Genomic DNA, 13,550 nt, shown 5'->3' with positions numbered 1-13,550 from the left:
ATGACCTGACCTGGGGACTGCAAACTGTGGCGCTGGTGAAGAAGGCCCAGAAAGGACTCTACTTCCTGAGGGTTCTCAGGAAGAACAACATCTCAGAGAAACATATGGTGTCTTTCTATCACTGCACAGTAGAGCGTCTCCTAATCTACTGTATCTGTGCATGTTCTCTAGATGCACAGTAGCACAGAGGAAAGAGCTCCAGAGGGTCATACGTGCTGCCCAGTGGATAGTTGGAGGCTGTCTCCTCTCACAGCTGCAAATCTCCTGTTGCCTCTAGAGTGCTGTGAGGATCCTTCAGGACTCCTCACACCTCAGACATGGTCTCTTTGAATGTTTGTCTTTAGGCAGACGCTTCAGATCCATAAAGTCAAGGACAAACAGACCAAGAAATAGTTTTTATTCATCAGCCATTACTTCACTAAATGCTGCTAGATAATGTACCACGTATAATAAATCATCACCATGTGGAAAATGTGCAATATTTTTTGACAAATGTTCGATTGGATGACTGTATGACCGTGTGATTAATCATAGTGTTGGTTTTTTTTTTAAGTTTTCATTCCCTTGTTTTTTAAAGCACCAAAATTGTTTATCATGACATCACAGTGCTCTCAACTTGTTGCTGAGATTGCTCCGTGAGGGAACGTTCCACCCTTTTTCCAGCTTTCCTCTCCCCCTCAAACATACTGCTGCAATGCCTGGGGGTGTTGGCCCACTATAGTCAGGTGACAGAAGCTCAAGAGAGGCACAATTTGGCTTTCCTGACACACTGAATTAAAATTAGAAGTCTCCACAAGAACATTACAAAAAATGATGAAATACATATGGACCTGACTGTATTTTAAAATATTAATTTGGATAAAGCACATGGAAATCTAGCTTAAAATGTCCTGTAAGGCAAAATTACAAAACAATCATTTGTGGTTTGATCATGTTGGTGCAATTCTTTGTGCCACAAGTCCAGCATTTGTGGCTCAAGATTTATCCTAAAATTTTAACAAGAAAACCAGCCAGATTGAGATGGGAAAAATATTACAATTTCACATTTCAAGACACAGATTTTGTCTGAGGAAACTACAACATTCAGACTGAACAATCACCTACCAGTGGTAGTATTTAAAGCGTGGCCTCCAATTGGGCGTGCGTAGCAGGGTTTGAACAGCACAGGCCAGGTTAACAAACAGGTAGCACATGAGAAAAAACCTGCAGGAGAACAGGCAGACAAAAATAGAGATATGTGATCAAGCTCACAAAACCCCTGCACTGGCATACCAGCTGCTTTACCATTTTATGACTTTTGCTGCTACAACAAGTGTTTTTCCCTGTTTTGTGGGATCAATAAAGTCTATCTTATCTTTTATGCACTGTATATTGGTTAGTAAATCTTTTGTGATGAAATACCTGAATTAACAAACTGGTGCACCACTATACAAGCAACTGACAAAAATTATGTCTTAAAAAACAGCATGTCCAATTATTTCTCCATGAAGATGTCATTCTAGAATTATTTTCATTCATGAACATTTTATATGGTATACTACCACTATGTAGTTTCATCAATTTCCATAAAGTGGTTTAGGACGAGTTGCATTTACAAAGTCAACATTATACAGTATCATGCATGAATTAGATACAAAATTCCAATAGTCTCCTTGAAGACATCAGACCTGAATTACGTAGCTTCATGCACATATTCAAACGCTTTGTTGCCATTGCCTGAAGTTTCAGTGAAATCTACCAAACTGTTTAGGAGGAGCTGTGCTGACAAGACTCAATGAGAAACAGACACAGGGACAAAGTGATTAAGTATACCTCCCCAAAATTTTGTTTTGGTGGGGTGGATGGTATAAATACTTCTGCTCATGATGAAAACCTTCCACTTGTGACCTACTCTCAGTGGCTCTAAGAACTGAAATATTTGAGGAATCAGAGACAGAGCAAGTGTCATTACCAGTACCCAACCAATGAGTGGAAATTGGTCTAAAAATGAGGGTCAGTCAGGGGCAGAGCTAGCACACTGATTTTGTCCAAAAGAACCTGGTCTCAGGTACAGGAATATTAATTTAAATAAGAGCAAAGACTAATAAAAAAAACTTGGTGCTACACTCCTTTACCTCATGTAGGTTTGGTCGCCGTAGTCAGTTCAAATGGAAGGACAGGTGCTCTTCTGATTGGTCAATATCAAGTTTGGACTACAACATCCCATGTCTCATAAACACAGTAAATCCATCCCTTTTGTACGTAGTACCTGGTGTATTTCTTCCAGGTTAAACAGCCACATGTGCTGATACACACTTGATGTGGTGACTTCAATTAATGGAATAGTTGCATGCAATATGCAAAGCACACACAGATACTGACATAGAAAGGATGGGTGCCACAGAGTCCAGGGAAGCAATGAGGATGCCGATCTCACAAATTGCAGCCGTCAGTAGCAGAGCCCAGGTTGGTTCTCCATTAGCTTTACCATGACCAAACACCTAACACACATACACAAATAAGCATCGAGTATAAGGATGTGTGTGTGTGTGTGTATACACGGGACATGTACAAACTATAAAATAAAGCTATAAAAGCATAAATACACAAAATATAAAGATGAGTGCCAGAGACAATGTGTGACATATGACTGCTCGGAGACTGCAGAGAACAACCACAACATTTATGATGTTTGAGTGTGTATCTGACCTGTAAGAATGGCACAATGCCATCTCGTGAGATGGCCTGCAGCAGCCGTGGGGCACCAGTCAAACTCTGCAGACCTGCCCCACAGCAGGAGAAGAAGGACCCAATTACAATAACCCACGGTGAGGGCCAAGAGAGTGTACCGATTACAAGATTCCCTTTGACAGAGTCACCATACCTGGAATGTATCCACAGGTCAGAAGATTCATGATGTACTGCAGGTAATGCAGGTAACATGCATGCGTGATACAGTTTTTATTATTATGTAACACTTACTTGTCTCGAAGTAAAACACCTTCAATGCAGGCGCCAAAGAGCACAACACAGCTAATGTCTGGGAAGCAGAGTTCAGGTGAACAAAAAGAAGCCTTATTGGACTACTTGTCTTCACAGTTGTCAACACAGTGTGCCAACTGGTTATACAACTCCAATTCCAATGAAGTTGGGGCATTGTGTGAAATGTAAATAAAAACAGAATACAATGATTTGCAAATCCTCTTGAACCTATATTCAATTGAATACACCACAAAGACGAGATAATCTATCTCACTCACAGAGTAGCTACCTAAACTCTGTGAGTGAGATAGATTATCTTGTCAATAGCTTTACATCCTCATTGAGCACAACTTTGGATGCTGTAGCTCCTCTGAAAAAGAGAGCCTTAAATCAGAAGTGCCTAACTCCGTGGTATAACCCACAAACTCGCAGCTTAAAGCAGATAACCCATAAGCTGGAGAGGAAATGGCGTCTTACTAATTTAGAAGATCTTCATTTAGCCTGGAAAAAGAGTCTGTTGCTCTATAAAAAAAAGCCCTCCGTAAAGCTAGGACATCTTACTATTCATCACTAATTGAAGAAAATAAGAACAACCCCAGGTTTCTTTTCAGCACTGTATCCAAGCTGACAAAGAGTCAGAGCTCTGTTGAGCCGAGTATTCCTTTAACTTTAACTAGTAATGACTTCATGACTTTCTTTGCAAATAAAATTTTAACTATTAGTGAAAAAATTATTCATAACCATCCCAAAGACATATCTTTATGTTCGGCTGCTTTCAGTAATGCTGGTATTTGGTTAGACTCTTTCCCTTCAATTGTTCTGTCTGAGTTACTTTCATTAGTCACTTCCTCCAAACCATCAACATGTCTATTAGACCCCATTCCTACCAGGCGGCTCAAGGAAGCCCAACCATTAATTAATGCTTCGATCTTAAATATGATCAATCTATCTTTATTAGTTGGCTATGTACCACAGGCTTTTAAGGTGGCAGTAATTAAACCATTACTTAAAAAGCTATCACTTGACCCAGCTATCTTAGCTAATTATAGGCCAATATCCAACCTTCCTTTTCTCTCAAAAATTCTTGAAAGGGTAGTTGTAAAACAGCTAACTGATCATCTGCAGAGGAATGGTCTATTTGAAGAGTTTCAGTCAGGTTTCAGAATTCATCATAGTACAGAAACAGCATTAGTGAAGGTTACAAATGATCTTCTTATGGCCTCAAACAGTGGACTCATCTCTGTGCTCGTCCTGTTAGACCTCAGTGCAGCTTTGATACTGCTGACCATAAAATTTTATTACAGAGATTAGAGCAGGCCATAGGTATTAAAGGCACTGCGCTGCAGTGGTTTGAATCATATTTATCTAATAGATTACAATTTGTTCATGTAAATGGGGAGTCTTCTTCATGGACTAAGGTTAATTATGGAGTTCCACAAGGTTCTGTGCTAGGACCGATTTTATTCACTTTATACATGCTTCCCTTAGGCAGTATTATTAGAAAGCATTGCTTAAATTTTCATTGTTATGCAGATGATACCCAGCTTTATCTATCCATGAAGCCAGAGGACACACACCAATTAGTTAAACTGCAGGAATGTCTTTCAGACATAAAGACATGGATGACCTCTAATTTCCTGCTTTTAAATTCAGATAAAACTGAAGTTATTGTACTTGGTCCCACAAATCTTAGAAACATGGTGCCCCTCCCTGAGCCTGGTTCTGCTGGAGGTTTCTTCCTGTTAAAAGGGAGTTTTTCCTTCCCACTGTCGCCAAGTGCTTGCTCATAGGGGGTCGTTTTGACCGTTGGGGTTTTTCTGTAATTATTTTATGGCTTTTGCCTTGCAATATAAAGCGCCTTGGGGCAACTGTTTGTTGTGATTTGGCGCTATATAAATAAAATTGATTTGATTTTATGTTTAATGCTCAAACTGATAAACTTTACTGTTTTAGTGCAAATATATGCTCATTTTGAAATGGATGCCTGCAACACATTTCAAAAAAGGTGGGACAGTGGCAAAAAAAAAAAAAAAAAAAAGGGAAAGTTGATGAATGCTCAAAGAACACTTGTATGGAACATTCCACAGGTGAACAGGTTAATTGGAAATGCGTAAGTATCATGATTGGGTATAAAAGGAGCATCCCCAAAAGGCTCAGCTGTTCACAAGCAAAGATGGGGCAAGGATCACCACTTTGTGAACAACTGCATGAAAAAATAGTCCAACAGTTTAACGTTTCTCAATGTTCAACTGCAATGAATTTAGGGATTCCATCATCTACCGTCCATAATATATTCAGAAGATTCAGAGAATCTGGAAAACTTTCTACACGTAAGTGGCAAGGCCAAAAACCAACAATGACCTTCGATCCCTCACTGCATTAAAAACCGACATCACTGTGTAAAGGATCTTACCGCGTGGGCTCAGGAATACTTCAGAAAACCATTGTCAGTTAACACAGTTCGTCGCTACATCGACAAGTGCAAGTTAAAACTCTACCATGCAAAGTGAAAGCCATACATCAACAACATCCAGAAATGCCACCACCTTCTCTGGGCCGGAGGTCATTTGAAATGTACAGACACAAAGTGGAAAAGTGTGCTGTGGTCTGATGAGTCCACATTTCAAATTGTTTTTGGAAATCATGGACGTCGTGTCCTCAGGACAAAAGAGGAAAAAGACCATCCAGATTGTTACCAGCGCAAAGTTCAAAAGCCAGCATCTGTGATGGTATGGGGGTGTGTTAGTGCCCATGGCATGGGCAACTTACACATCTGTAATGGAACCATCAATGCTGAAAGGCACATCCAGGTTTTGGAGCAACACATGCTGCCATCCAAGCAACATTTTTTTCAGGGACGACCATGCTTATTTCAACAAGACAATGCCAAGCCACATTCTGCAAGTGTTACAACAGCGTGGCTTCGTAGTAAAAGAGTACGGGTACTAGACTGGCCTGCCTGTCAGTGCAGGGCTGCATAAGCTCAGTGTATTTGATATGCCGCATTACACAACTCTACATTGTGAAAGGGGCTTAAGATTTCAACCCTGCCATTTAGATGGCACCCCCCCCCCAAATATATTATGCCATACCTTAAAGCTGCTAGTTCTCCAGGGGTTGTTCGGATCTATGTAGTTAATGTTCTCTACCAACATAATGACTGGGAGTCCACATCCAACTGAGCATTCAATCAATTTCCATGTTGATGTATAGTTTGGCTTTGATGATCCTACCAGTGTCCTAATTTAAGTGGTCCAGAAATAATCCATTAGGGCTAAGCCTCCTTTGTCTTTTGGTAGATGTAGAATTTTGTACCTCGTGATCTGTTTTTCTCCATGCCCAGACAAATCAAAATAAACATTTGTCCCACTGCATAATATACTGTCCAAATTTTCCAATGCACAAAAAAGTCTTAGGAATACAGTTATCATTATTGAGTCAATACATCTGATATTTAGCTAGGGAAATACATTCCATCTATTAATATCTGCAATAATGTCTACCTTGAGAGGCCCATAGTTAATTTCTTGTAATTTGGATAAATTGAAGGGCATACATTATACCATGCAATCCCAGATATTTCAGATTCCTTACTGGAGCCAATGTGATAACAACAATGAAGATATTGAGAATCTGAGTTTTTTACTTCATAGGCAGGGTATGGCCCATATTCATTCTTCCGCTGAGGCTATCTGCAAGGTGTTGAGAATTGTAATCTAGAATTTACGGATTGAGGTGTCTCCCATCATTGATCAAACCTGTTTGATATTGTAATCTTCATTTTTTTTTAGTTTGGACTGAAACATTCTAGTTGACAGTAGGTGCCTAGGTGACAGTAGACCAGGCTGTTCACCACACACTTCCTTATCCTTGGCCAAGTCCTCAAACTCTCTGTGGGTCACAAGGTCTTCCCAAGATAGCTGGGAAACATCATCACTCCAGCGTGTCCTGGGTCTTCCCCGAGGCCAGTGGGGCATCCTCACCAGATGCCCGGACCACCTCAGCTGAATCCTTTCAATACAAAGAAGTAGCAGCTCTTCTTGGAGTCACTCCTGGATAGTCGAGCTTCTCACCCTGTGAGCCCAGATACCTGACAGTGGAATCTAATTTCTGCCGCTTGTATCCGCGACCTTGTAGCTTCTGACATTACCCAAAGTTCATGATCACAGGTGAGGATAGTAGCATAAATCAACTGGTAAAACCAGAGTCTTACCTTCTGGCTCAGCTCTTTTTTCACCACGACGGTTCAGGACAGCGTCTGTAAAATATCAGATGCTGCCGCCGGTCTATCAATTTCACACTCCAACTTGCCCCCACTCGTGAACAACACCCAGTGAAACTTAAACAATAATGCTCCCCTGACGTAGAGGGGACAGTCCACCCTTTGTTCCTGACTGCACCTTGAAATTATGTTCATGAACATCACAAACAAGCTTGGTGATGAGGGGCAGCCATGGTGGAGTCCAACACCCACAGGGAACAGGTCTGATGTTGATGCTGCGAATGCGGACACAGCTCCTGCTTTGGTTGTATAGAGACCGGATTGCACATTGCAGAGGTTCTGGTACCCCATACATCCACAGAATGCCCACCCACAAGACACCTCAAGAGACCCAAGCATGCACCTTTTCCAAGTCCACAAAACACATGGTCACTCTAAAAACAGTTACTGTGTTCTACTCAATTTATAAAGCTGTGAAATAATTTAAATATACTTGATCTTGGTAAATCTAAGTAAAAATATGAAGTATATTACTCATCATCATCACTCACTTATCTTCAACCACTTATCTGGGATCGGGTCCCGGGGCCAACAGCTCTAGCAGGGACCCAGACTTCCCTTTCTGGGCCATAGTGACCACCTCTGACTGGGGGATCCTGAGGCGTTCCCAGGCCAGTGTGGAGATATAATCTCTCCACCTAGTCCTGGGTCTTCCCTGGGGTCTCCTCCCAGATGGACGTGCCTGGAACACCACCCTAGGGAGGCGCCCAGGGCTCTTACCAGATGCCCGAGCCACCTGAGCTGGCTCCTTTCAACGTGAAGGAGCAGCAGCTCTACTCCGAGCTCCCTATGGATGACCGAGCTTCTCACCCTATCTCTAAGGGAGACACCAGCCACCCCCCTAAGGAAGTCCATTTCGGCTGCTTGTACCCACGATCTAGTTTTTTCGGTCATGACCCAACCCTCATGATCATAGTTGAGCGTAGGAATGAAGACTGACCAGTAGATCTAGAGCTTCGCCTTTTGGCTCAGCTCCCTTTTCATCACAACAGTCCGGTAGAGCGAATGCAATACCGCCGCTACTGCGTCGATTCTCCACCCAATCTCACGCTCCATTGTCCTCTCACTCATGAACAAGACCCCAAGGTACTTGAACTCCTTCATTTGGAGCAAGACCGCATTCCCTACCCGGAGCAGGCAATCCATCAGTTTCCTGCTGAGAGCCATGACCTCAGATTTAGAGGCCATGTTGAGGCTGAGTATATTAGAACTTTCCAAATATTCTGAATGAAATTTACCAAAATATAATTTGTTCAGCAAATGCTAATTTATTTCAATGAAATAAACTCAAATAATAAATGTAAAGTTAAGATAAAATTAACTGTTAATTTTTTAGGCATTTCATTTAGTATACCCAGTTCAAACAATCAACTGAATGTGTTTCAATTAGATTTTATTAAGTCAGTATAACTGTTTCTTACTGTGATATATAAAAAGCCACTGAGTTTGGATCTTTGTGTCCATGGTTTGAAAGAGACTGCCTTTCTCTTTAAGAGTTTTTTTATTCTGGCAAAGGTTCTGTGCTTCTCTATCACCTGAGAGATAATTCTGATCAAAGGAGACAAGCTTGTTGCACTGTGTTTTATCTTTTCAAGCTAATTTCAGAACACTTTCTTTTATGTGAACTGCAGGATGTTTATAACAATGGATCTTGGCATAAGGTCAGATCTCAATTCTGTGTCAAAGCCCCATGATTGCAGTGAATCTGGAGGGGCATACCAATGGGCAGTGAAAGCACAGTGATCACAAAGTTTTCTATGTGTACCGGGATTTAAACCATGCTTTGATTCATCAATGCAAATGGTTTTAAAACCAAACAATCCTTGCAATATGTTTATGAATGTGAAAACTGTCTAAACAGTGTGGAAATCAATCCCACTGGTAAGAACTTATCAAACAATGTTAACTTGATTGATCTGTAACCATATCAATATGTCCAGGCTCATCTTTCTGGCTTCAGTGACAGCATAAAAAGTTTCAGGATACAAATAATGGAGGTGGTGGTAATGGCAAGGATGGTTCCAATGGGAATGGACTTCTGAGCATCCCGCAAGTCACCTGAGCGGTTTGAGCCAGCCATGATACCTGTTCACATCACCACACAAAATAAACAGATTTACAGATGGAAAATAGAACAAGTGTAAAAAGTATAAAAGGTGAATGTGTGCCTGGCTGTTAATGCACAAGTAAGTATGTTATCATCTAACTATACAAAGTTATTACAGCAAATGATGTCATTGAATCCTGGACAGATTTTCACGTGAATGCAATTAATATTATATAATAGAATACACAATGATATACATGTAAATTCTGTTGATGACAAAATGCTACAAGTTTGAGAACAAGAAAAAACCTGGATCCAGAATCCAGGACTACTCAAGTACAACCCCAATTCAAATGAAGTTGGGGCATTGTTTAAAATGTAAATAAAACAGAATACAATGATTTGCAAATCCTCTTCAACCTATATTCAATTGAATACACCACAAAGACAAGATATTTAATGTTCAAACTAATAAACTTTATTGTTTTTGTGCAAATATTTTCTCATTTTGAAATTTATGCCTGCAACACGTTTCAAAAAAGCTGGGACAGTCGTATTTTTACCACTGTGTTACATCACCTTTCCTTCTAACAACACTCAATAAGCATTTGGGAACTGAGGACACTAATTGTTGAAGCTTTGTTGGTGGAATTCTTTCCCATTCTTGCTTGATGTATGACTTCAGTTGTTCAACAGTCTGGGATCTCCATTGTTGTATTTTGCGCTTCATAATGCGCCCCACATTTTCAATGGGCGACAGGTCTGGACTGCAGGCAGGCCAGTCTAGTACCCGTACTCTTTTACTACGAAGCCACACTGTTGTAACATGTGCAGAATGTGGCTTGGCATTGTCTTGCTGAAATAAGCATGGATGTCCCTGAAAAAGACGTTGCTTGGATGGCAGCATGTGTTGCTCCAAAACCTGGATGTACCTTGTCAAGAAAGATGACTTTAAGCTTGCTTTCAGCTTGTTTTCATCTTGGAATATAATACGTGCCATTGGATTAATACACACGTTGTTGGAATAAACTGAACAGTGTTTGGTACTGTTCAGTTGGTGCCATCATAGATGGTGCCATCATAGATGTGTAAGTTGCCCATGTCACTGGCACTAACACACCCCTATACCAGCTTTTGAACTTTGCGCTGGTAACAATCTGGATGGTCCTTTTCCTCTTTTGTCCAGAGGACACGACATCCATTATTTCCAAAAACAATTTGAAATGTGGACTCATCAGACCACAGCACACTTTTCCACTTTGCGTCTGTCAATTTCAAATGAGCTCGGGTCCAGGGAAGGTGGTGGCGTTTCTGGATGTTGTTAATGTATGGCTTTCACTTTGCATGGTAGAGGATGGTAGATGTGGTAAGATCCTTTACACAATGATGTTGGTTTTTAATGCAGTGCTGCCTGAGGGATTGAAGGTCACAGGCATTCAATGTTGGTTTTCGGCCTTGCCGCTTACATGTAGAATGTTCTCCAGATTCTCTGAATCATCTGATTATATTATGGACTGTAGATGATGGAATCCCTAAATTCCTTGCAATTGAACATTGAGAAACATTGTTCTTAAACTGTTGGACTATTTTTTCATGCAGTTGTTCACAAAGTGGTGATCCTCGCCCCATCTTTGCTTGTGAATGGCTGAGACTGCTGAGATGATCCTTTTATAAATAATAGCATCAGTTTGAACATTAAATATCTTGTCTTTGTGGTGTATTCAATTCAATATAGGTTTGCAAATCACTGTATTCTGTTTTTGTTTGCATTTTGGTTTGGGAAGGTGAAGGGAAACTGGCAAGATGGATGGAATTTGGTTCGGGCGAATGCACAAGAGGATAGTATGTGAGAGGATGAGGGCAAGGCGTGGCACACTCTGAAATCAAGCTAGCTGGAAAAGCTGACAATAGTGAAATTTTGTCGCATACCATGCAGGAAACATGGTATGTGACATTTCTTCTGATCTTGTGCACACATATTTCATTTTAATTCCACTTTGTGTTCAGTGGGATAAACTGTGCGCACAGTATGTTCCAACATGGTGCTTCACAAAGCATCTTAAAATGTAAATAGCCGCCAAGACAATTTTAGGTGATCAACCATAAATGACAGCCATCATACTTGACAAGTAAACTACTGGATTTTTTTTCTAAGCCCTTTATGAAACAGAATATCAGTGTTCTTTTAGCTGATCCTTCAACGTGTTTACGGGGGGTTTAATGTAAAATTTTCTTGGAGGCACAGCAAATGTTCCATCACGTAACCATTTTTGTGTTTTTTTTTTTTTGTTTTTTTTTTAGATTTTGAAGTTAAACTGTAGTCAGATGTAGCCAGAACTTGTTGTTTGGTGCTTGTCCTGTGGTGTGTCAAATTTATCACAGTGCAAAACCAGGTGGTTCTTCTCCATAGCTGCAGCTGCAACTGTGCAGTGAACTGTCTGTTTTTTGTCTGATTTTGGAACAAAGTGGCTGTAACAAAGCCACTTAAAAACAACTTTATTCTATTCTACAAGGAAAACCCACCTAAAAGAATCAATCTACCACATTTTCAGGATTTACTAATGCGAAATGGTAGGCATCTTGCATTTCGGTAATGAGGACTTCATTACAATGTTTCTTTTTTATGATGATACCACTGTGTTGGCCAGTGGTAGCAATTTTGAAACATGGCAGTTTTACCGTTTATGCCACAAATGTCAGAATCTTAATCACAGATTCTCAAAGTTGGGGTATCCGTTACTCATATCAATTCACAAAGTCTATACCTTCAGTGATGCATACGAGTTCCTATGCCAGTACCTGGACCAGACGTTTCTCCTCCAAAAAAGATTAAAAAAGACACAAACCAATGACATTCAGAGTGTGCATGTACTGTAGCCTTACCAGTGACAGAGGGGAAATAGATGCCGACCAGCAGTGTGAAGAAGGTGGCAATATCATTGACTACATAGGGCATGTACATGTCCTGTGAGGAGTCACCTTTTGCCAGAGATGACAAATGCTTGTTTTCTACCAACATACCCAGAGGGCCATATTGTGACCACATGTTGTCTACAAGGAGAGAAGGAAAGAAGCAGTGATTAGAAAGCAGAGAGGGATAAAAAAAAATCAAGTTCAAAACAAATCCATAGAAGCTAATTATGTGCAATGTGCATCCACTGTGAGAAACAAAATTCTCCAGGAGTGCGAGGTTCATGGATGAAATAGCTACCTAAACTCTGTAAGGGAGATAGAGTATCTCGTCAATAGTTTTACATCCTCATTGAAGACAACTTTGGATGCTGTAGCTCCTCTGAAAAAGAGAGCTTTAAATCAGAAGTGTCTGACTCCGTGGTATAACTCGCAAACTCGTAGCTTAAAGCAGATAACCCGTAAGTTGGAGAGGAAATGGCGTCTCACTAATTTAGAAGATCTTCACTTAGCCTGGAAAAAGAGTCTGTTGCTCTATAAAAAAAGCCCTCCGTAAAGCTAGGACATCTTTCTACTCATCACTAATTGAAGAAAATAAGAACAACTCCAGGTTTCTTTTCAGCACTGTAGCCAGGCTGACAAAGAGTCAGAGCTCTATTGAGCTGAGTATTCCATTAACTTTAACTAGTAATGACTTCATGACTTTCTTTGCTAACAAAATTTGAACTATTAGAGAAAAAATTACTCATAACCATCCCAAAGACGTATCGTTATCTTTGGCTGCTTTCAGTGATGCCGGTATTTGGTTAGACTCTTTCTCTCCGATTGTTCTGTCTGAGTTATTTTCATTAGTTACTTCATCCAAACCATCAACATGTTTATTAGACCCCATTCCTACCAGGCTGCTCAAGGAAGCCCTACCATTATTTAATGCTTCGATCTTAAATATGATCAATCTATCTTTGTTAGTTGGCTATGTACCACAGGCTTTTAAGGTGGCAGTAATTAAACCATTACTTAAAAAGCCATCACTTGACCCAGCTATCTTAGCTAATTATACGCCAATCTCCAACCTTCCTTTTCTCTCAAAAATTCTTGAAAGGGTAGTTGTAAAACAGCTAACTGATCATCTGCAGAGGAATGGTCTATTTGAAGAGTTTCAGTCAGGTTTTAGAATTCATCATAGTACAGAAACAGCATTAGTGAAGGTTACAAATGATCTTCTTATGGCCTCGGACAGTGGACTCATCTCTGTGCTTGTTCTGTTAGACCTCAGTGCTGCTTTTGATACTGTTGACCATAAAATTTTATTACAGAGATTAGAGCATGCCATAGGTATTAAAGGCACTG

At 40.4% G+C, this 13,550-nt stretch overlaps 1 protein-coding gene across 6 annotated transcripts in view; it reads right to left on the bottom strand.

Annotated features, from left to right (window-relative positions):
- Positions 1–13,550, bottom strand: part of slc12a7b (solute carrier family 12 member 7b) — a 254,202-nt gene that overhangs the window by 42,697 nt on the left and 197,955 nt on the right. For all 6 annotated transcript variants that reach the window (XM_034172266.1, XM_034172272.1, XM_034172288.1 and 3 more), the window contains 6 exons: positions 12,174–12,341; positions 9,230–9,328; positions 2,962–3,019; positions 2,689–2,863; positions 2,362–2,480; positions 1,105–1,203 (listed from right to left, as the gene is read on the bottom strand). In XM_034172266.1, coding sequence (XP_034028157.1) covers positions 1,105–1,203; positions 2,362–2,480; positions 2,689–2,863; positions 2,962–3,019; positions 9,230–9,328; positions 12,174–12,341 — 718 coding nt within the window. The remainder of the gene's footprint in view (positions 1–1,104; positions 1,204–2,361; positions 2,481–2,688; positions 2,864–2,961; positions 3,020–9,229; positions 9,329–12,173; positions 12,342–13,550) is intronic.

Source organism: Thalassophryne amazonica, chromosome 1 (genome assembly GCF_902500255.1).
Source record: "Thalassophryne amazonica chromosome 1, fThaAma1.1, whole genome shotgun sequence".
Classification (NCBI taxonomy): Eukaryota; Metazoa; Chordata; class Actinopteri; order Batrachoidiformes; family Batrachoididae; genus Thalassophryne; species Thalassophryne amazonica.
Note: the sequence above shows the minus strand (reverse complement) of the source record. Positions and strands in the feature narration are given on the sequence as shown.